General features: G+C 46.7%; 1 protein-coding gene across 4 annotated transcripts in view; it reads right to left on the bottom strand.

Moving 5' to 3' along the window:
* LOC138520780 (lumican-like) overlaps positions 1-25,292 on the bottom strand; it is a 127,852-nt gene that overhangs the window by 10,094 nt on the left and 92,466 nt on the right. For all 4 annotated transcript variants that reach the window (XM_069633079.1, XM_069633076.1, XM_069633078.1 and 1 more), the window contains exons 2-3: positions 23,110-23,751; positions 7,052-7,369 (exon numbers count right to left, since the gene is read on the bottom strand). In XM_069633079.1, coding sequence (XP_069489180.1) covers positions 7,052-7,369; positions 23,110-23,731 — 940 coding nt within the window. In that variant the 5' untranslated portion in view covers positions 23,732-23,751. The remainder of the gene's footprint in view (positions 1-7,051; positions 7,370-23,109; positions 23,752-25,292) is intronic.

The following is a 25,292-nucleotide window of genomic DNA, read 5'->3' as shown; positions in this document are numbered from 1 at the left end:
TGCAGGTCAGGATGAGGTACATTGACAGAGCTACGTGTGAGCCTCAGTACTGGAATAGCAAGGACTGCTGCGGGTCAGAATAGAGGTACATTGACCGAGCTGCATGTGAGCCTCAGTACTGGAATAACAGGGGCTGCTGCAAGTCAGGGTGGAGTTACATTAGCAGAGCTGTATATGAGCCTCAGTACTCAAATAGCAAGGGCTGTTGAGAGTCATGATGGATGTACATTGACAGAGCTATGTGTGAGTCTCAGTACTGGAATAACAGGGGCTGCTGCAGGTCAGGATAGATAGAGGTGCTCCAGCAGAGCTGTATGTGAGCCTCAGTACTGTAATAGCAAGGGCTGCTGCAGGTCGGGATAGAGGTACACTGACCCGAGCTGTGTGTGAGTCTCAGTACGACTAGCAAGGGCTGCTGCAGGTCAGGGTGGAGGTACATTAGCAGAGCTGTATGTGAGCCTCAGTACTGGAATAGCAAGGACTGCTGCGGGTCAGGATGGGGGTTCATTGGCAGAGCTAAGTGTGAGTCTCAGTACTGGAATAACAGGAGCTGCTGCAGGTCAGGATAGAGGTGCTCCAGCAGAGCTGTATGTGAGCCTCAGTACTGTAATAGCAAGGGCTGCTGCAGGTCGGGGTAGAGGTACATTGACCGAGCTGCGTGTGAGTCTCAGTACTGGAATAACAGGTGCTGCTGCAGGTCAAGGTAAAGGTACATTGGCATAGCTGTGTGTGTGCTTCAGTACGGGAATAGCAAGGGCTGCTGCAGGTCACGGTGGAGGTACATTGCCAGAGCTGCTTGTGCTCCTCAGTACTGGAATAGCAAGGGCTGCTGCAGGTCAGGATGGAGGTACACTGGCAGAGCTGCCTGTGGGCCTCAGTACTGGACTAGCAAGGGCTGCTGCAGGTCAGGGTGGAGGTACATTGCCAGAGCTGCTTGTGACCCTCAGTACTGGAATAGCAAGGGCTGCTGCAGGTCAGGGTGGAGGTACATTGCCAGAGCTGCTTGTGACCCTCAGTACTGGAATAGCAAGGGCTGCTGCGGGTCAGGCTGGAAGTACATTGGCAGAGCTGCGTGTGAGCCTCAGTACTGAAATAACAGGGACTGCTGCAGGTCAGGATAGAGTTGCTCCAGAAGAGCTGTATGTGAACCTCTGTACTGGAATAGCAAGGGCTGCTGCAGGCTAAGATGGAGTTACATTGACAGAGCTGTGTGTTGGCCTCAGTCCACGAATCACACGGCTGCTACTGGTAAGGATTGAGGTACATTGGCAGAGCTGTGTGTGAGCGTCAGTACTGGAATTGCAAGGACTGCTGCAGGTCAGGATGGGGCTACATTGTCAGAGCTGCGTGTGAGCCTCAGTACTGGAATAGCAAAGGCTGCTGCAGGTCAGCGTGGAGGTACATTGCTAGTGCTGCATGTGACCCTCAGTACTGGAATAGCAAGGGCTGCTGCAGGTCAGGGTGGCGGTACATTGGCAGAGCTGTTTGCTTGCCTCAGTCCTCGAATAGCAGGGGCTGCTGCAGGCCAGGATGGGGGTACATTGGCACAGCTGCGTGTGAGCCTCAGTACTGGAATAACAGGGACCGCTGCTGGTCAGGATAGAGGTGCTGCAGCAGAGCTGAATGTGAGCCTCATTACTGGAATAGCAAGGGCTGCTGCAGGTCAGTGTGGAGGTACATTGGCATAGGTGCGTGTGACCCTCAGTACTGTAACAGCAAGGGCTGCTGTGGGTCAAGGTGGAGGTACATTGGCAGAGCTGTGTGCTGGCATCAGTCCTCGAATAGCAGGGCTGCTGCGGGTCAGGGTAGAGGTACACTGACCGAGCGGCATGTGAGCCTTAGTACTGGAATAGCAGGGGTGCTGCAGGTAAGGATTGATGTACCTTAGTAGAATGGTGCATTGACAGGATGGTGGTACATTGGCAGAGCTGCGTGTGAGCCTCAGTACTGGAATAACAGGGACTGCTGCAGGTCAGGATAGAGGTGCTGCAGCAGAGCTGAATGTGAGCCTCAGTACTGGAATAGCAGGGTTTCCGCAGGTCAGGATTGATGTACCTTAGCAGAATGGTGCATTGACCCAGTACTGGAATAGCAGTGGCTGATGCAGCTGGTAAGGGGACAGGATGAGGCCTCCAGTGGGGACGCGTGTAAGATTTAAGGGGTGAAGTACTGGGGCTCATGTGGGCGGTGAGGACACTGGATTGCAAGGATTCAAACTAAAGGGGTGAAAGCCAGAGGCCTGAGACAAGATGGGGACGCACTGAGAATGCCAAGGGCAACGGGCTAAGACCTACAGGGCACACGTGGAGCCTGCTATGGGCAAAGGGCTGAGAACTATAGGGCAAAGTGCTGAGACAGACAGGGCGAAGGCCTGAGAACTATATGGGCAAAGAGCTGAGATGGACATGGGCAAAGGGCTGAGAACTATAGGGCAAATAGCCGAGACACACATGGGTGAAGGGCTGAGAACTATAGGGGCCAAGAGCTGAGATGGACATGGGTGAAGGGTTGAGAACTATAGAGACCAAGAGCTGAGATGGACATGGGTGAAGGGCTGAGAACTATAGGGCAACGAGCTGAGACAGACAGGGGCGAAGGGCTGAGAACTATAGGGGCAAAGAGCTGAGACACACATGGGTGAAGGGCTGAGAACTATAGGGGCAAAGAGCTGAGACACACATGGGTGAAGGGCTGAGAACTATAGGGGCCAAGGGCTGAGATGACAGACATGGCTGAAGGGCTGAGAACTATAGGGGCCAAGAGCTGAGATGGACATGGGTGAAGGGCTGAGAACTATAGAGGCCAAGAGCTGAGATGGACATGGGTGACGGGCTGAGAACTATAGGGCAAAGAGCTGAGACACACATTGGTGAAGGGCTCAGAACTATAGGGCAAAGAGCTGAGACACAAATGGGCAAAGGTCTGAGAACTATAGGGGCCAAGGGCTGAGACAACGGACATGGCTGAAGGGCTGAGAACTATAGGGGCCCAGAGCTGAGACGGACATGGGTGAGGGGCTGAGAACTATATGGGCAAAGAGCTGAGACGGACAGGGCAAAGGGCTGAGAACTATAGGGGTCAAGAGCTGAGATGGACATGGGTGAAGGGCTGAGAACTATAGGGGCCAAGGGCTGAGATGACGGACACGGCTGAAGGGCTGAGAACTATAGGGGCCAAGAGCTGGGACGACATGGATGAGGGGCTGAGAACTATATGGGCAAAGAGCTGAGACAGACAGGGCGAAGGGCTGAGAACTATATGGGCAAAGAGCTGAGATGGACAGTGTGAAGGGCTGAGAACTATATGGGCAAAGAGCTGAGGTGGACAGTGTGAAGGGCTGAGAACTATAGGGGCCCAGAGCTGAGACGGACATGGGTGAGGGGCTGAGAACTATATGGGCAAAGAGCTGAGACGGACAGGGCGAAGGGCTGAGAACTATAGGGGTCAAGAGCTGAGATGGACATGGGTGAAGGGCTGAGAACTATAGGGGCCCAGAGCTGAGACGGACATGGGTGAGGGGCTGAGAACTATATGGGCAAAGAGCTGAGATGGACAGGGCGAAGGGCTGAGAACTATAGGGGTCAAGAACTGAGATGGACATGGGTGAAGGGCTGAGAACGGACACGGCTGAAGGGCTGAGAACTATAGGGGCAAAGAGCTGAGACGGACAGGGCGAAGGGCTGAGAACTATATGGGCAAAGAGCTGAGATGGACAGTGTGAAGGGCTGAGAACTATATGGGCAAAGAGTCAGCTCTTTGGACAGTGTGAAGGGCTGAGAACTATAGGGGGCAAGGGCTGAGATGACAGACATGGGTGAAGGACTGAGAACTATATGGGTAAAGAGCTGATACGGAAAGGGTGAAGGGCTGAGAACTATATGGGGAAAGATCTGAGATGGACAGGGCGAAGGGCTGAGAACTTTAGGGGCCAAGAGCTGAGATGGACATGGGTAAAGGGCTGAGAACTATAGGGCAAATAGCTGAGACACACATGGGCGAAGGGCTGAGAACTATAGGGGCAAAGAGCTGAGACACACATGGGCAAAGGGCTGAGAACTATAGGGGCAAAGAGCTGAGACAGACAGGGGGAAGGGCCGAGAACTATGGGCAAAGAGCTGAGACACACATGGGTGAAGGGCTGAGAACTATAGGGGCCAAGGACTGAGATGACAGACATGGCTGAAGGGCTGAGAACTATAGGGGCCAAGAGCTGAGATGGACATGGGTGAAGGGCTGAGAACTATAGAGGCCAAGAGCTGAGATGGGGACATGGGTGAAGGGCTGAGAACTATAGGGCAAAGAGCTGAAACACACATTGGAGAACTATATGGGCCAAGGGCTGAGATGACGGACATGGGTGAGGGGCTGAGAACTATATGGGCAAAGAGCTGAGATGGACAGGGCGAAGGGCTGAGAACTATAGGGGTCAAGAACTGAGATGGACATGGGTGAAGGGCTGAGAACTATAGGGGCCAAGGGCTGAGATGACGGACACGGCTGAAGGGCTGAGAACTATAGGGGCAAAGAGCTGAGACGGACAGGGCGAAGGGCTGAGAACTATATGGGCAAAGAGCTGAGATGGACAGTGTGAAGGGCTGAGAACTATATGGGCAAAGAGTCAGCTCTTTGGACAGTGTGAAGGGCTGAGAACTATAGGGGGCAAGGGCTGAGATGACAGACATGGGTGAAGGACTGAGAACTATATGGGTAAAGAGCTGATACGGAAAGGGTGAAGGGCTGAGAACTATATGGGGAAAGATCTGAGATGGACAGGGCGAAGGGCTGAGAACTTTAGGGGCCAAGAGCTGAGATGGACATGGGTAAAGGGCTGAGAACTATAGGGCAAATAGCTGAGACACACATGGGCGAAGGGCTGAGAACTATAGGGGCAAAGAGCTGAGACACACATGGGCAAAGGGCTGAGAACTATAGGGGCAAAGAGCTGAGACAGACAGGGGGAAGGGCCGAGAACTATGGGCAAAGAGCTGAGACACACATGGGTGAAGGGCTGAGAACTATAGGGGCCAAGGACTGAGATGACAGACATGGCTGAAGGGCTGAGAACTATAGGGGCCAAGAGCTGAGATGGACATGGGTGAAGGGCTGAGAACTATTGAGGCCAAGAGCTGAGATGGACATGGGTGAAGGGCTGAGAACTATAGGGCAAAGAGCTGAAACACACATTGGAGAACTATATGGGCCAAGGGCTGAGATGACGGACATGGGTGAGGGGCTGAGAACTATATGGGCAAAGAGCTGAGACGGACAGTGTGAAGGGCTGAGAACTATATGGGCAAAGAGCTGATACGGAAAGGGCGAAGGGCTGAGAACTATATGGGGAAAGATCTGAGATGGACAGGGCGAAGGGCTGAGAACTATAGGGGCCAAGAGCTGAGATGGACATGGCTGAAGGGCTGAGAACTATAGGGGCCAAGGACTGAGATGACGGACATGGGTGAGGGGCTGAGAACTATATGGGCAAAGAGCTGATACGGAAAGGGTGAAGGGCTGAGAACTATATGTGCAAACAGCTGAGACAGACAGGGCGAAGGGCTGAGAACTATATGGGCAAAGATCTGAGACGGACAGGGCGAAGGGCTGAGAACTATATGGGCAAAGATCTGAGACGGGCAGGGCGAAGGGCTGAGAATATATGTGAAAGAGATGAGATGGACATGGGTGAGGGGCTGAGAATTGGCAAATAGCTGAGACAGACATGGGTGAGGGGTTGAGAATTGGCAAAGAGCTGAGACGGACATGGGTGAAGGGCTGAGATCTATAGGGGCAAATAGCTGAGACAGACAGGGTGAAGGGCTGAGAACTATATGGCGAAAGAGCTAGAACGGACATCGGCGAAGGGATGAGAACTATATGGGCAAAGAGCTGAGACAGACATAAGCGAAGGGATGAGAACTATAGGGGAAAGCTGTGGGTGGGAATTAGAAGGGCGAGGGCTGGGACCAACAAGGGTGAAAGACTGAGACTCCCATGGATAAAGGGTTGAGACCAAAATGGACAAAGTGCTGAGATCCATATGGGCCAAGGACTTTGATCCATGATGGCCAAGGGTAGAGAAAGGCATGGGCAAAGATCTGGGGGCTATAGGTACATGGGCTGAGACTGATGTGGGCTTAGTCCTTCAGAAAAAGGGATGCAACCAACACGAATGAGAGGGAGTCTTACCTGGAGTAAGGCGTGAGACCTAGGTGGATGGAGGCTATGGCAAACATGGACAAAGGGTTGAGCCAACATGGACCAAGGGCAGAAATCAATACGGGTGATGGGTGGAAGCCTATCGGGATCAAGGGCTGATATCTTCCGGGGTGAAGGGCTGAGATCTATAAGTGCAAAGTCTGAGACTTATAGGTGCTTTGGCTGAGACCAAGTGCAAAAGCTGAGACGTACAGTAGCATGGGCTGAGACCTAAAAGTTTAAAAGCTGAGATGTACAGTGGGATGGGCTGTGTTTGGCAGGGTCAAAGGCTGTGGGCTACAGGGGCAAGGGCTGAGACCCACTGGGTAGGCTGAGACCTACTGGTCCAAAGGCTGAAACTTAAAAAGGTATGGGTTGTGACCTACTGGGTCAAAGGCGGAGACCTACCGGGGCAAGGGCAGGGATCTACAAGTTCAAAGGCTGAAATGTACAGGGTTAGGGGCTGTGGTCTGCAGGGTCAAGGGTTGTGGCATTAAGGGGCAAGGGCAGAGACTGATCAGGGCAAGTGCTGAGACCTCTGGGGGCAAGAGCTTCAGCCTCCTGCGGCAAGGGCTGAGACCTACCGGGGAAAGGGCTGAGACTTACTAGGGCAAGGGCTGAGGATTACTGAGGAAAGGACTGCGACCTACCGGGGAAAGGGCTGTGGCTTACTGAGGAAAGGGCTGATACCTACTGAGGCTTAGTGAGGAAAGGACTGAGACCTACAGCCAAGGGTTGTGGCTTACTGAGACAAGGGTGGAGACCATTGAAGTGTTGAGTTGTACAATGTCATAGGGTTTAAAGTTACAGTATGAAGGACTGGTCTCTACAGAGGGAAGGAATATCCCGATGTTCTCACCTTGGATTTGATTGCCCTCCAGATAGAGGTACTGCAGGGTCTGGGGCACCCAGGGCACCCCCTGGAGACCGTTGTAGGCCAGGTCCAGCTCCACCAGCGAGGATAAGTTGAAGGCCATGGCTGGTACCGCTTTATCACTCAAGTTGTTGTGTGAGAGACGCAGGTAGCGCAGGTCGTGGAAGGGGCCAAAAGGATCCGGTGGCAGATCCGAGAGTGAGTTGTTAGAGAGATAGAGCTGCTTTACTGATAGCGGGATGCGGCGTGGGTACTCACGAAAGCGGTTCTGACTCAGGTCTAGGAGGCTCAGGGACTTGAGATCTGAAAAGAACAAGCAGAACAGGACGGTTCACATTCAAATACCTAAAATCAAAACACATGCACCTGGTAATGTTAATTACTGTGCACCTAGGATAAGATGTGTGAGCTGTAGAATGCCATCCCTACACCTAGAAGAAGTGTGAGCTGTAGAATGCCATCACTACACCTAGAAGAAGTGTGAGCTGTAGAATGTCCTGGATCCACCTAGAAGAAGAAGTGTGAGCTCTAGAATGTCATTACTACATCTAGAAGAAGAAGTGTGAGCTGTAGAATGTCATCAATACACATAGAAGAAGAAGTGTGAGCTCTAGAATGTCATGCTACACCTAAAGAAGAAGTGTGAGCTCTAGAATATCATCGCTACACCTAGAAGAAGACGTGTGAGCTCTAGAATGTCATCAATACACATAGAAGAAGAAGAGTGAGCTCCAGAATGTCATCAATACACATAGAAGAAGAAGTGTGAGCTCTAGAATGTCATCAATACACATAGAAGAAGAAGTGTGAGCTCTAGAATATCATCGCTACACCTAGAAGAAGACGTGTGAGCTCTAGAATGTCATCAATACACATAGAAGAAGAAGTGTGAGCTTTAGAATGTCATGGCTACACCTAAAGAAGAAGTGTGAGCTCTAGAATATCATCGCTACACCTAGAAGAAGACGTGTGAGCTCTAGAATGTCATCAATACACATAGAAGAAGAAGAGTGATCTCTAGAATGTCATCAATACACATAGAAGAAGAAGTGTGAGCTCTAGAATGTCATCAATACACATAGAAGAAGAAGAGTGAGCTCTAGAATGTCATGCTACACCTAAAGAAGAAGTGTGAGCTCTAGAATATCATCGCTACACCTAGAAGAAGACGTGTGAGCTCTAGAATGTCATCAATACACATAGAAGAAGAAGTGTGAGCTTTAGAATGTCATGGCTACACCTAAAGAAGAAGTGTGAGCTCTAGAATATCATCGCTACACCTAGAAGAAGACGTGTGAGCTCTAGAATGTCATCGATACACATAGAAGAAGAAGTGTGAGATTTAGAATGTCATGGCTACACCTAAAGAAGAAGTGTGAGCTCTAGAATATCATCGCTATACCTAGAAGAAGACGTGTGAGCTCTAGAATGTCATCAATACACATAGAAGAAGAAGTGTGAGCTTTAGAATGTCATGGCTACACCTAAAGAAGAAGTGTGAGCTCTAGAATATCATCTCTACACCTAGAAGAAGACGTGTGAGCTCTAGAATGTCATGACTCCACCTAGAAAAAGAGGCGTGAGATGTAGAATGTCATGGCTACACCTAGAAGAAGAAGTGTGAGCTGTAGAAGTTCATTGCTACACCTAGGACAAGAAGTGTGTGTTGTAGATGGTCATTGCTATACTTAGGAGAAGAAGTGTGAGCTGTGAAAGGGCCACTCTACATCTAGGAGATGTGTGAGATATAGAAGGTCATCATTGCACATAGGAGAAGAAGTGTGAGCTGTAGAAAGTAATTGCTACATCTAGAAGAGGTGTGAGCTATAAAATGGACACCACACCCAGGAAAAGTGTGGGCTGTAAAAGGTAATTACTACATGTAGGAGAAGTTTGAGTTGTAGAAGCGTATTGCTATACCTAGGAGAAGAGGTGTGAGCTGTAGATGGTCCTTGCTACGCCTAGGAGAAGAAGTGTGAGCAGTCGAAGGTCACTGCTAAAATTATTATAATTCTAATTGGTTATTTATAACATGCTTAATACCCAGAGGTTTCTAAGCGCGGACCTGAGGATCGAACCTGTGTTGCTCAGTGTCGTCTTGCTTCCAAGGCGAGCGCATTGCCCTGAGGTATCCTCCTGAGACTTATGGCTAGGAGACAGAAGTGTGAGCTGTAGATGGTCCTCGCTACTCCTACGAGAAGAAGTGTGAGCAGTAGAAGGTCATTGATATACCTCATATACCTCAGAGAAGATGTGTGAGCTGTGACGGGGAAACTTTACATCTAGGAGACCTGTGAGCTGTGGAAGGTCATCATTACACATATGAGAAGAAGTGTGAGCTGTAAAATGGCTTCTCTACACCTAGGAAACATGTGAGCTGTTTAAGGTTGTTACTACATGTAGGAGAAAAGGTGTGAGCTGTAGATGATGCTCGCTACTCCTAGGAGAAGAAGTGTGAGATTTAGAAGGACATTGATACACCTAGGAGAAGTGGGAGCTGTAGATGAGCTCTGCTACACATAGGCGAATGTAGAAGGGCCACTTCACACCAAGGAGAAGTATGAGATGTAGGCGGTCCACTCTATATCTAGATGAACTGCAAGCTGTGGGAGGGCCACTCTTCACCTAGAAGAAATGTCAGCTGTAGAAAGGCTACTCTACATCTAGGTTAAGATGTGCAAGCAGTAGAAGGACCTCTCAGTACCTGGAAGATGTCCGAGCTGTAGGGGATCCCCTAAACCCAGAAGAAATGTGAGCTGTTGAAGGGCCACTCTACAACTAATAGACGAGGTGGCAGCTATAGAAGGTCCCCTCTATAACTAGAAGACGTGTGAAATGTAGACGAGCCACGCTGTCTCCAGAAGACATGTGAGCTGCAGACGGGCCACTCTACAACTAGAAGACGTGTGATCTGTAGACGATCCTCTCTGCCTCCAGAAGGCATATGAGCTGTTGAAGGGTCACTCCACATTTCTTCTCCTGTGGGACGGGTATGTGCAGATGTGGGTCCCGAGCCTGCTCGGCCTAGAGACCCAAGGTACATCTGAAATCTCTTCCTCAAAGTATAGAGGGACTTTAATTCATCTAACACCTCTTCTAGGTGTAGAGGGATCTTAATACATCTGACACCTCTTCTTATAGGTGTAGAGGGATCTCAATTCCTCTGACACCTCTTCTAGATGTAGAGTGACCTTAATACACCTGTCACCTCTTCTTCCAGGTGTAGAGTGACCTTAATTCATCTGACACCTCTTCTTGTAGGTGTAGAGGGACTATCATTCATCTGACACCTCCTCTTTGAGGTATAGAGGGACCTTAATTCATCTGACACCTCTTCTTCTAGGTGTAGAGGGTTCTTAATATATCTGACACCTCTTCTTCTAGTTGTTGAGGGATCTTAATACATCCAACACCTCTTCTTCAAAGTGTAGAGGGACCTTATTTCATCCAACACATCCTCTTCTAGGTGCAGAGGGACCTTAATTCATCTGCCAGCGATTCTTCTTGGGGTAGAGGGACCTTAACATATTGGACACCTCTTCTGCTAGGTGTAGAGGGGCCTTAATACATCTGACACCTCTTCTTCCAGGGGTACAGGGACCTTAAGGGATCTGACACCTCTTCTTCTAGGTGTAGAGGGGCCTTTATACATCTGACACCTCTTCTTCTAGGTGTAGAAGGGCCTTAATACATCTGACACCTCTTCTTATAGGTGTAGATGGACCTTACTTCATCCGACACCTCTTCTTCTATGTGTAAAGGGATCTTAATACATCTGACACCTCTTCTTCTAGGTGTAGAGGGGCCTTAATACATCTGACATCTCTTCTAGGTGTAGCAGGACCTTAATTCATCTGACACCTCTTCTTCTAAGTGTAGAGGGACCTTAATTCATCTGACACCTCTTCTTCCAGGGGTACAGGGACCTTAAGTAATCTGACACCTCTTCTTCTAGGTGTAGAGGGACCTTACTTCATCCAACACCTCTTCTTCTATGTGTAAATGGATCTTAATACATCTGACAACTCTTATTCTAAGTATAGAGGGAACTAATTCATCTGACACCTCTTCCTCTAGGTTTAGAGAAGCTTTAACACATCTGACACCTCTTCTAGGTGTAGAGGGACCTTAATTCATCTGACAGCTCTTCTTCTAGGCATGGAGGGACCTTAATTCATCTGACACCTCTTCTTCTCGGGGTACAGGGACCTTAATTAAATCCGACACCTCTTCTTCTAGGTGTAGAGGGACCTTAATACACCCGACAGCTCTTCTTCTAGGTGTAGAGGGATCTCAATACATCTGAAACCTCTTCTTCTATGTGTAGAGGGACGGTAACTCATCCAACACCTCTTCTTCTAGGTGTAAAGGGAACTAAATTCATCTGACACCTCCTCTTCTAGGTGTAGAGGGATCTTAATACATCTGACACCACTTCTTCTAGGTGTAGAGGGACTGTAATTCATCCAACATCTCTTCATCTAGTTGTAGAGGGATCTTAATGCACCTGACCCCTCTTCTTCTAGGTGTAGAGGGACATTAATTAATCTGACACCTCTTCCTCTAGGTGAAGAGGGAGCTTAATTCATTTGACACCTCTTCTTCTAGGTGTAGAGGGATCTTAATACATCTGACACCTCTTCTTCTAGATGTAGAGGGACCTTAACGTCTCTGACACCTCTTCTCATAGGTTTAGAGGGACCTTAATGCATCTGACACCTTTTCTTCTAGGTGTAGAGGGACATTAATTAATCTGACACCTCTTCCTCTGGGTGTAGAGGGACCTTAATTCATCTGACACCTCTTCTTCTAGGTGTAGAGGGATCTTAATACATCTGACACCTCTTCCTATAGGTGTAGAGGGACCTTACTTCATCCGACACCTCTTCTTCTATGTGTGAAGGGATCTTAATACGTCTGACACCTCTTCTTCTAGGTGTAGAGGACCTTCATTCATTCAACACCTCTTCATCTAGGTTTAGAGGGATCTTAATACATCTGACACCTCTTCTTATAGGTTTAGAGGGACCTTACTTCATCCGACACCTCTTCTTCAATGTGTAAAGGGATTTTAATTCATCTGACACCTCTTCTTCTAGGTATAGAGGGGCCTTAATACATCTGAAACCTCTTCTTATAGGTGTAGAGGGACCTTACTTCATCCGACACCTCTTCTTCTATGTGTAAAGGGATCTTAATACGTCTGACACCTCTTCTTCTAGGTGTAGAGGACCTTCATTCATTCGACACCTCTTCATCTAGGTTTAGAGGGATCTTAATACATCTGACACCTCTTCTTATAGGTTTAGAGGGACCTTACTTCATCCGACACCTCTTCTTCAATGTGTAAAGGGATTTTAATACATCTGACACCTCTTCTTCTAGGTGTAGAGGGGCCTTAATACATCTGACACCTCTTCTAGGTGTAGCAGGACCTTAATTCATCTGACACCTCTTCTTCTAAGTGTAGAGGGACCTTAATTCATCTGACACCTCTTCTTCCAGGGGTAAAGGGACCTTAAGTAATCTGACACCTCTTCTTCTAGGTGTAGAGGGACCTTACTTCATCCAACACCTCTTCTTCTATGTGTAAATGGATCTTAATACATCTGACAACTCTTCTTCTAAGTATAGAGGGAACTAATTAATCTGACACCTCTTCCTCTAGGTTTAGAGAAGCTTTAACACATCTGACACCTCTTCTAGGTGTAGAGTGACCTTAATTCATCTGACAGCTCTTCTCCTAGGCATAGAGGGACCTTAATTCATCGGACAACTCTTCTTCCAGGGGTACAGGGACCTTAATACATCCGACAGCTCTTCTTCTAGGTGTAGAGGGATCTCAATACATCTGAAACCTCTTCTTCTATACGTAGAGGGACGGTAACTCACCCAACACCTCTTCTTCTAGGTGTAAAGGGAACTAAATTCATCTGACACCTCTTCTTCTAGGTGTAGAGGGATCTTAATACATCTGACACCACTTCTTCTAGGTGTAGAGGGACTGTAATTCATCCAACATCTCTTCATCTAGTTGTAGAGGGATCTTAATGCACCTGACCCCTCTTCTTCTCGGTGTAGAGGGACCTTAATCCATCTGACAAATCTTCTTCTAGATGTAGAGGGACCTTAACGTCTCTGACACCTCTTCTCATAGGTGTAGAGGGACCTTAATGCATCTGACACCTTTTCTTCTAGGTGTAGAGGGACATTAATTCATCTGACACCTCTTCCTCTAGGTCTAGAGGGACCTTAATACCTTAATTCATCTGACACCTCTTCTTCTATGTGTAAAGGGATCTTAATATGTCTGACACCCCTTATTATAGGTGTAGAGGACCTTCATTCATTCGACACCTCTTCATCTTGGTTTAGAGGGATCTTAATACATCTGACACCTCTTCTTATAGGTTTAGAGGGACCTTACTTCATCCAACACCTCTTCTTCTATGTGTAAAGGGATTTTAATACATCTGACACCACTTCTTCTAGGTGTAGAGGGACTGTAATTCATCCAACAACTCTTCATCTAGTTGTAGAGGGATCTTAATGCACCTGACCCCTCTTCTTCTAGGTGTAGAGGGACCTTAATCCATCTGACAAATCTTCTTCTAGATGTAGAGGGACCTTAACGTCTCTGACACCTCTTCTCATAGGTGTAGAGGGACCTTAATGCATCTGACACCTTTTCTTCTAGGTGTAGCAGGACCTTAATTCATCTGACACCTCTTCTTCTAAGTGTAAAGGGACCTTAATTCGTCTGACACCTCTTCTTCCAGGGGTACAGGGACCTTAAGTAATCTGACACCTCTTCTTCTAGGTGTAGAGGGACCTTACTTCATCCAACACCTCTTCTTCTATGTGTAAATGGATCTTAATACATCTGACAACTCTTATTCTAAGTATAGAGGGAACTAATTCATCTGACACCTCTTCCTCTAGGTTTAGAGAAGCTTTAACACATCTGACACCTCTTCTAGGTGTAGAGGGACCTTAATTCATCTGACAGCTCTTCTTCTAGGCATAGAGGGACCTTAATTCATCTGACACCTCTTCTTCTCGGGGTACAGGGACCTTAATTAAATCCGACACCTCTTCTTCTAGGTGTAGAGGGACCTTAATACATCCGACAGCTCTTCTTCTAGGTGTAGAGGGATCTCAATACATCTGAAACCTCTTCTTCTATGTGTAGAGGGACGGTAACTCATCCAACACCTCTTCCTCTAGGTGTAAAGGGAACTAAATTCATCTGACACCTCTTCTTCTAGGTGTAGAGGGATCTTAATACATCTGACACCACTTCTTCTAGGTGTAGAGGGACTGTAATTCATCCAACATCTCTTCATCTAGTTGTAGAGGGATCTTAATGCACCTGACCCCTCTTCTTCTAGGTGTAGAGGGACATTAATTAATCTGACACCTCTTCCTCTAGGTGTAGAGGGACCTTAATTCATCTGACACCTCTTCTTCTAGGTGTAGAGGGATCTTAATACATCTGACACCTCTTCTTCTAGATGTAGAGGGACCTTAACGTCTCTGACACCTCTTCTCATAGGTTTAGAGGGACCTTAATGCATCTGACACCTTTTCTTCTAGGTGTAGAGGGACATTAATTAATCTGACACCTCTTCCTCTAGGTGTAGAGGGACCTTAATTCATCTGAAACCTCTTCTTCTAGGTGTAGAGGGATCTTAATACATCTGACACCTCCTCTTATAGGTGTAGAGGGACCTTACTTCATCCGACACCTCTTCTTCTATGTGTAAAGGGATCTTAATACGTCTGACACCTCTTCTTCTAGGTGTAGAGGACCTTCATTCATTCGACACCTCTTCATCTAGGTTTAGAGGGATCTTAATACATCTGACACCTCTTCTTATAGGTTTAGAGGGACCTTACTTCATCCGACACCTCTTCTTCAATGTGTAAAGGGATTTTAATACATCTGACACCTCTTCTTCTAGGTGTAGAACAACCGTAATTCATCTGACACCTCTTCTTCTAGGTATAGAAGGGCCTTAATACATCTGAAACCTCTTCTTATAGGTGTAGAGGGACCTTACTTCATCCAACACCTCTTCCTCTATGTGTAAAGGGATCTTAATACGTCTGACACCTCTTCTTCTAGGTGTAGAGGACCTTCATTCATTCGACACCTCTTCATCTAGGTTTAGAGGGATCTTAATACATCTGACACCTCTTCTTATAGGTTTAGAGGGACCTTACTTCATTCGACACCTCTTCTTCAATGTGTAAAGGGATTTTAATACATCTCACACCTCTTCTTCTAGGTGTCGAACGACCGTAATTCATCTGACACCTCTTCTTCTAGGTATAGAGGGGCCTTAATACATCTGAAACCTCTTCTTATAGGTGTAGATGGACCTTACTTCATCCGACACCTCTTCTTCTATGTGTAAAGGGATTTTAATACATCTGACACCTCTTCTTCTAGGTGTAGAGGGGCCTTAATACATCTGACACCTCTTCTAGGTGTAGCAGGACCTTAATTCATCTGACACCTCTTCTTCTAAGTGTAGAGGGACCTTAATTCATCTGACACCTCTTCTTCCAGGGGTACAGGGACCTTAAGTAATCTGACACCTCTTCTTCTAGGTGTAGAGGGACCTTACTTCATCCAACACCTCTTCTTCTATGTGTAAATGGATCTTAATACATCTGACAACTCTTCTTCTAAGTATAGAGGGAACTAATTAATCTGACACCTCTTCCTCTAGGTTTAGAGAAGCTTTAATACATCTGACACCTCTTCTACGTGTAGAGGGACCTTAATTCATCTGACAGCTCTTCTCCTAGGCATAGAGGGACCTTAATTCATCGGACAACTCTTCTTCCAGGGGTACAGGGACCTTAATACATCCGACAGCTCTTCTTCTAGGTGTAGATGGATCTCAATACATCTGAAACCTCTTCTTCTATGTGTAGAGGTACGGTAACTCACCCAACACCTCTTCTTCTAGGTGTAAAGGGAACTAAATTCATCTGACACCTCTTCTTCTAGGTGTAGAGGGATCTTAATACATCTGACACCACTTCTTCTAGGTGTAGAGGGACTGTAATTCATCCAACATCTCTTCATCTAGTTGTAGAGGGATCTTAATGCACCTGACCCCTCTTCTTCTAGGTGTAGAGGGACCTTAATCCATCTGACAAATCTTCTTCTAGATGTAGAGGGACCTTAACGTCTCTGACACCTCTTCTCATAGGTGTAGAGGGACCTTAATGCATCTGACACCTTTTCTTCTAGGTGTAGCAGGACCTTAATTCATCTGACACCTCTTCTTCTAAGTGTAAAGGGACCTTAATTCATCTGACACCTCTTCTTCCAGGGGTACAGGGACCTTAAGTAATCTGACACCTCTTCTTCTAGGTGTAGAGGGACCTTACTTCATCCAACACCTCTTCTTCTATGTGTAAATGGATCTTAATACATCTGACAACTCTTATTCTAAGTATAGAGGGAACTAATTCATCTGACACCTCTTCCTCTAGGTTTAGAGAAGCTTTAACACATCTGACACCTCTTCTAGGTGTAGAGGGACCTTAATTCATCTGACAGCTCTTCTTCTAGGCATAGAGGGACCTTAATTCATCTGACACCTCTTCTTCTCGGGGTACAGGGACCTTAATTAAATCCGACACCTCTTCTTCTAGGTGTAGAGGGACCTTAATACATCCGACAGCTCTTCTTCTAGGTGTAGAGGGATCTCAATACATCTGAAACCTCTTCTTCTATGTGTAGAGGGACGGTAACTCATCCAACACCTCTTCTTCTAGGTGTAAAGGTAACTAAATTCATCTGACACCTCTTCTTCTAGGTGTAGAGGGATCTTAATACATCTGACACCACTTCTTCTAGGTGTAGAGGGACTGTAATTCATCCAACATCTCTTCATCTAGTTGTAGAGGGATCTTAATGCACCTGACCCCTCTTCTTCTAGGTGTAGAGGGACATTAATTAATCTGACACCTCTTCCTCTAGGTGTAGAGGGACCTTAATTCATCTGACACCTCTTCTTCTAGGTGTAGAGGGATCTTAATACATCTGACACCTCTTCTTCTAGATGTAGAGGGACCTTAACGTCTCTGACACCTCTTCTCATAGGTTTAGAGGGACCTTAATGCATCTGACACCTTTTCTTCTAGGTGTAGAGGGACATTAATTAATCTGACACCTCTTCCTCTAGGTGTAGAGGGACCTTAATTCATCTGACACCTCTTCTTCTAGGTGTAGAGGGATCTTAATACATCTGACACCTCTTCTTATAGGTGTAGAGGGACCTTACTTCATCCGACACCTCTTCTTCAATGTGTAAAGGGATTTTAATACATCTGACACCTCTTCTTCTAGGTGTCGAACGACCGTAATTCATCTGACACCTCTTCTTCTAGGTGTAGAGGGGCCTTAATACATCTGACACCTCTTCTAGGTGTAGCAGGACCTTAATTCATCTGACACCTCTTCTTCTAAGTGTAGAGGGACCTTAATTCATCTGACACCTCTTCTTCCAGGGGTACAGGGACCTTAAGTAATCTGACACCTCTTCTTCTAGGTGTAGAGGGACCTTACTTCATCCAACACCTCTTCTTCTATGTGTAAATGGATCTTAATACATCTGACAACTCTTCTTCTAAGTATAGAGGGAACTAATTAATCTGACACCTCTTCCTCTAGGTTTAGAGAAGCTTTAATACATCTGACACCTCTTCTAGGTGTAGAGGGACCTTAATTCATCTGACAGCTCTTCTCCTAGGCATAGAGGGACCTTAATTCATCGGACAACTCTTCTTCCAGGGGTACAGGGACCTTAATACATCCGACAGCTCTTCTTCTAGGTGTAGATGGATCTCAATACATCTGAAACCTCTTATTCTATGTGTAGAGGGACGGTAACTCACCCAACACCTCTTCTTCTAGGTGTAAAGGGAACTAAATTCATCTGACACCTCTTCTTCTAGGTGTAGAGGGATCTTAATACATCTGACACCACTTCATCTAGGTGTAGAGGGACTGTAATTCATCCAACATCTCTTCATCTAGTTGTAGAGGGATCTTAATGCACCTGACCCCTCTTCTTCTAGGTGTAGAGGGACCTTAATCCATCTGACAAATCTTCTTCTAGATGTAGAGGGACCTTAACGTCTCTGACACCTCTTCTCATAGGTGTAGAGGGACCTTAATGCATCTGACACCTTTTCTTCTAGGTGTAGAGGGACATTAATTCATCTGACACCTCTTCCTCTAGGTCTAGAGGGACCTTAATTCATTTGACACATCTTCTTCTATGTGTAAATGGATCTTAATACGTCTGACACCCCTTCTTCTAGGTGTAGAGGACCTTCATTCATTCGACACCTCTTCATCTTGGTTTAGAGGGATCTTAATACATCTGACACCTCTTCTTATAGGTTTAGAGGGACCTTACTTCATCCAACACCTCTTCTTCTATGTGTAAAGGGATTTTAATACATCTGACACCTCTTCGTCTAGGTGTAAAAGGACTGTAATTCATCTGACACCTCTTCTTCTAGGTATAGAAGGGCCTTAATACATCTGACACCTCTTCTAGGTGTAGAGGGACCTTACTTCATCTGACACCTCTTCTTCCAGTGGTAAAGGTACCTTACATAATCTGACACCTCTTCTTGTAGGTGTAGAGGGACCTTAATAGATCTGACACCTCTTCCTCTAGGAATAGAGGGACCTTAATTCATCTAACACCTCTTCTTCTAGGTGTAGAAGGACCTTCATTCATTTGACACCTTTTCTTCTAGGTGTAGAGGGATCTTAATACATCTGACACCTCTTCTTATAGGTTTAGAGGGACCTTACTTCATCCGACACCTCTTCTTCTAGGTGTAGAAGGACCTTCATTCATTTGACACCTTTTCTTCTAGGTGTAGAGGGATCTTAATACATCTGACACCTCTTCTTCTAGGTGTAGAAGGACCGTAATTCATCTGACACCTCTTCTTCTAGGTATAGAAGGGCCTTAATCCATCTGACACCTCTTCTAGGTGTAGAGGGACCTTACTTCATCTGACACCTCTTCTTCCAGTGGTAAAGGGACCTTACGTAATCTGACACCTCTTCTTGTAGGTGTATTGTAGGTGTAGAGGGACCTTAATAGATCTGACACCTCTTCCTCTAGGAATAGAGGGACCTTAATTCATCTGACACCTCTTCTTCTAGGTGTAGAAGGACCTTCATTCATTTGACACCTTTTCTTCCAGGTGTAGAGGGATCTTAATACATCTGACACCTCTTCTTATAGGTGTAGAGGTACCTTACTTCATCCGATACCTCTTCTTCTATGTGTAAAGGGATCTTAATACATCAGACCCCTCTTCTTCTAGGTGTAGAGGGACAATAATTAATTTGACACCTCTTCTAGGTGTAGAGGGACCTTAATTCACCTTACAGCTCTTCTTCTAGGTGTAGAAGGACCTTAATTCATATGACACCTCATCTTCCAGGGGTACAGGGACCTTAAGTAATCTTGACACCTCTTCTTCTAGGTGTAGATGGACCTTACTTCATCCGACACCTCTTCTTCTATGTGTAAAGGGATTTTAATACATCTGACACCTCTTCTTCTAGGTGTAGAGGGGCCTTAATACATCTGACACCTCTTCTTCTAAGTGTAGAGGGACCTTAATTCATCTGACACCTCTTCTTCCAGGGGTACAGGGACCTTAAGTAATCTGACACCTCTTCTTCTAGGTGTAGAGGGACCTTACTTCATCCAACACCTCTTCTTCTATGTGTAAATGGATCTTAATACATCTGACAACTCTTCTTCTAAGTATAGAGGGAACTAATTAATCTGACACCTCTTCCTCTAGGTTTAGAGAAGCTTTAATACATCTGACACCTCTTCTAGGTGTAGAGGGACCTTAATTCATCTGACAGCTCTTCTTCTAGGCATAGAGGGACCTTAATTCATCGGACACCTCTTCTTCCAGGGGTACAGGGACCTTAATACATCCGACAGCTCTTCTTCTAGGTGTAGAGGGATCTCAATACATCTGAAACCTCTTCTTCTATGTGTAGAGGGACGGTAACTCACCCAACACCTCTTCTTCTAGGTGTAAAGGGAACTAAATTCATCTGACACCACTTCTTCTAGGTGTAGAGGGACTGTAATTCATCCAACATCTCTTCATCTAGTTGTAGAGGGATCTTAATGCACCTGACCCCTCTTCTTCTAGGTGTAGAGGGACCTTAATCCATCTGACAAATCTTCTTCTAGATGTAGAGGGACCTTAACGTCTATGACACCTCTTCTCATAGGTGTAGAGGGACCTTAATGCATCTGACACCTTTTCTTCTAGGTGTAGAGGGACATTAATTCATCTGACACCTCTTCCTCTAGGTCTAGAGGGACCTTAATTCATCTGACACCTTTTCTTCTAGGTGTAGAGGGACATTAATTCATCTGACACCTCTTCTTCTATGTGTAGAGGGACCTTACTTCACCCGACACCTCTTCTTCTATGTGTAAAGGGATTTTAATACATCTGACACCTCTTCTTCTAGGTGTAGAAGGACCGTAATTCATCTGACACCTCTTCTTCTAGGTATAGAAGGGCCTTAATACATCTGACACCTCTTCTAGGTGTAGAGGGACCTTACTTCATCTGACACCTCTTCTTCCAGTGGTAAAGGGACCTTACGTAATCTGACACCTCTTCTTGTAGGTGTAGAGGGACCTTAATAGATCTGACACCTCTTCCTCTAGGAATAGAGGGACCTTAATTCATCTGAAACTTCTTCTTCTAGGTGTAGAGGGACCTTAATGCATCTGACACCTTTTCTTCTAGGTGTAGAGGGACATTAATTCATCTGACACCTCTTCCTCTAGGTCTAGAGGGACCTTAATTCATCTGACACCTTTTCTTCTAGGTGTAGAGGGACATTAATTCATCTGACACCTCTTCTTCTATGTGTAGAGGGACCTTACTTCACCCGACACCTCTTCTTCTATGTGTAAAGGGATTTTAATACATCTGACACCTCTTCTTCTAGGTGTAGAAGGACCGTAATTCATCTGACACCTCTTCTTCTAGGTATAGAAGGGCCTTAATACATCTGACACCTCTTCTAGGTGTAGAGGGACCTTACTTCATCTGACACCTCTTCTTCCAGTGGTAAAGGGACCTTACGTAATCTGACACCTCTTCTTGTAGGTGTAGAGGGACCTTAATAGATCTGACACCTCTTCCACTAGGAATAGAGGGACCTTAATTCATCTGACACTTCTTCTTCTAGGTGTAGAAGGACCTTCATTCATTTGACACCTTTTCTTCTAGGTGTAGAGGGACCTTACTTCATCCGATACCTCTTCTTCTATGTGTAAAGGGATCTTAATACATCTGACCCCTCTTCTTCTAGGTGTAGAGGGACAATAATTAATTTGACACCTCTTCTAGGTGTAGAGGGACCTTAATTCACCTGACAGCTCTTCTTCTAGGTGTAGAAGGACCTTAATTCATATGACACCTCATCTTCCAGGGGTACAGGGACCTTAAGTAATCTGACACCTCTTCTTCTAGGTGTACAGGGACCTTACTTCATCCAACACCTCTTCTTCTATGTTTAAATGGATCTTAATACATCTGACAACTCTTCTTCTAAGTGTAGAGGGGCTTTAATACATCTGACACCTCTTCTAGGTGTAGCAGGACCTTAATTCATCTGACACCTCTTCTTTTAGGTGTAGAGGGACCTTAAATCATCTGACACCTCTTCTTCCAGGGGTACAGGGACCTTAAGTAATCTGATACCTCTTCTTCAAGATGTAGAGGGACTTTACTTCATCTGACACCTCTTCTTCTATGTGTAAATGGATCTTAATACATCTGACAACTCTTCTTCTAGGTGTAGAGGGACCGTAATTCATCTGACACCTCTTCCTCTAGGTTTAGAGAAGCCTTAATACATCTGACACCTCTTCTAGGTGTAGAGGGACCTTAATTCATCTGACAGCTCTTCTTCTAGGCGTAGAGTGACCTTAATTCATCTGACACCTCTTCTTCCAGGGGTACAGGGACCTTAAGTAATCTGACACCTCCTCTTCTAGGTGTAGAGGGACCTTAATACATCTGACACCTCTTCTTCTAGTTATAGAAGGATCTTAATACATCCGACAGCTCTTCTTCTAGGTGTACAGGGATCTCAATACATCTGAAACCTCTTGTTCTATGTGTAGAGGGACCATAACTCATCCAACACCTCTTCTTCTAGGTGTAAAGGGAACTAAATTCATCTGACACCTCTTCTTCTAGGTGTAGAGGGATCTTAATACATCTGACACCACTTATTCTAGGTGTAGAGGGACCGTAATTTATCCAACATCTCTTCTTCTAGTCGTAGAGGGATCTTAATGCACTTGACACCTCTTCTTCTAGGTGTAGAGGGACCTTAATCCATCTGACACCTCTTCTTCTAGATGTAGAGGGACCTTAATGCCTCTGACACCTCTTCTCATAGGTGTAGAAGGACCTTAATTCATCTGTCACCTCTTCTTTTAGGTGTAGAGGGACCTTCATGCATCTGACACTTCTTGTTCTAGGTGTAGAGGGACCGTAATTAATCTGACACCTCCTCTGCTAGGTGTAGAGGGACCATAATACCCTGACACCTTTTCTGCTTGGTATAGAGGGACCTTAATTTATCTGACACCTCTTCTGCTAGGTGGAGAGGGACCTTAATTCATCTAACACCTCTTCTGCTAGGTGTAGATTGGCCCTTCAACCTGACACTTTTCTAGGTGTGATTTGTCGAAGGGCCACTCTACACCTACGAGAAGTGGTGCCAGCTGTGAAAGGACCACTTTCCACTCAGGGTGATAAGTGAACTGTGGAAGGGTGAACCTCACCTCTTACACTCTATACTCTCCATGACCCCTTTCCCCTCCCCCATCACCACTCATGGCCCCTGATTCTTCCCCATACACCCTTAATGGGCCCCGCACTTTCCCACGATACCCTGCCATGGCCTCCGCTCCTTCCCCTCTTACCGTTCATGGCTCCCTCTCCAAGTGTCTTCAGCAGGTTCCCCTGTAAGAGAAGGAGGGTCAGGTTGACCAGACCTCGCAGGGAATCAGTGGGCACCTCAGAGATCTGGTTGTAGGCCAACCGCAGTTGGTTGAGACCCGCCGGCAAAGGTCCTGGGATACTAGTAAGGTTGTTCCGGTTCATCAGAAGCTTCTGCAACCCGGTGAGGCTAGCCAGGACTCCCGCCTCAAGCAGCTCGTTGGTGATCTGGTTACGATCCAGCACTAGCCACAGAAGCTGGGTGACATTGGCAAAGTCTGCCCGCCTCAACCCCTTCAAACGGTTGCCCTGGAGGTAGAGGAAGCGAGTGAGGGGCGGGAGGGCAGTTGGCGTTGTGTTAAGGGCACCATGGTCACAGTACACAGCCCCAGGCCACTGGAAGGGGCAGTCGCAGTGTATGGGGCAGCTTTCAGCACCAGCCAAGCCCCTTGGGCTGGCATAACCCCTACCTCGGAAGGAGAAAATGGTAGGCTCACCCGCCCAGCGGGCAGCCATGAGCGGCATGCCAGCAGAATCATACTCGTACCCGTTGGCATCGACCATCGCAGCAATGCAGGCAAGAAGGCAGAAGAGCAAGGCAGCCATCCTGGAAATCAGCGCCAACCCTAGAGGAAAAAATAAAAAAAATATTGGCACAAATCTACACTCAAAAAAGGCTTGTTGGCACCAAGCTACATCAACAAAAATCATGGCTTAGGCACGAAAGTACACACACCCTGGGGTTCGACAGTAAGTTTGTGCAACATCCTCATCGGACAATGACCCATGGCCACAAAGCTCCACCCAATTCAGAGATACTGGCACAAAGCTCCACCCAACTCAGAGATACCGGTGCGAAGATCCATACAACTCAGAAACACTGGCATTAAGCTCCACCCAACTCAGGGATACTGGCACAAAGCTCCACCCAACTATGAGATACCGGTACAACGCTCCACCCAACTCAGAGATACTGGCACCCACCTCCACCCAACTCAGAGATACCGGTACAAAGCTCCATCCAACTCAGGGATAGTGGCACACAGCTCCACCCAACTCAGAGATACTGGCACACAACTCCACCCAACTCAGAGATATCGGTACAAAGCTCCATCCAACTCAGAGATACTGGCACAAAGCTCCAACCAAGAAAGAGCTACTGGTACAAAGCTCCACGCAACTCAGAGATACTGGTACAAAGCTCTACCTAACTCAGAGATACCTGCACAAAGCCCCACCCAACTCAGAGAAATTGGCACAAAGTTCTACCTAACTCAGAGATACCGGCACAAAGCTCCACCCAACTCAGAAATACTGGTACAAAGCTCCACCCAACTCAGAGATACCGGTACAAAGCTCCATCCAACTCAGGGATACTGGCACACAGCTCCACCCAACGCAGGGATACTGGCACAAACTCCACCCAACTCACAGATACTGGCACACAGCTCCACCCAACTCAGAGATACTGGCAAAAAGTGCTACCTAACTCAGAGATACCGGCACAAAGCTCCACCCAATTCAGAAATACCGGCACAAAGCTCGACCCAACACAGAGATACTGGCACAAAGCTCTACCCAACTCAGAGATATTGGCACAAAGTTCTACCTAACTCCTCAGAAATACCGGTACAAAGCTCCACCCAACTCAGAGATACCGGTACAAAGCTCCATCCAACTCAGAGATACCGGCACAAAGCTCCACCCAACTCAGAGATACTGGTACAAAGCTCCACCCAACTCAGAGATACTGGCACAAAGCTACACCCAACTCAGAGATACCGGTACAAAGCTCCATCCAACGTAGGGATACGGCACAAAGCTCCACCCAACTCAGAGATATTGGCACAAAGCTCCACCCAACTCAGAGATACCAGCACAAAGCTCCACCCAACTCAGAGATACCGGTACAAAGCTCCACCCAACTCAGAGATACTGGCACAAACCTCCACCCAACTCAGAGATACTGGCACAAAGCTCCACCCAACTCAGAGATACTGGTACAAAGCTCCACCCAACTCAGAGATACTGGCACAAAGCTACACCCAAATCAGAGATACCGGCACAAAGCTCCACCCAACTCAGAGATACTGGTACAAAGCTCCACCCAACTCAGAGATACTGGCACAAAGCTCCACCCAACTCAGAGATACTGGCACAAAGCTCC

The sequence above is a fragment of the Ambystoma mexicanum genome, chromosome 13 (genome assembly GCF_040938575.1).
Source record: "Ambystoma mexicanum isolate Mex_15411 chromosome 13, UKY_AmexF1_1, whole genome shotgun sequence".
Classification (NCBI taxonomy): domain Eukaryota; kingdom Metazoa; phylum Chordata; class Amphibia; order Caudata; family Ambystomatidae; genus Ambystoma; species Ambystoma mexicanum.
Note: the sequence above shows the minus strand (reverse complement) of the source record. Positions and strands in the feature narration are given on the sequence as shown.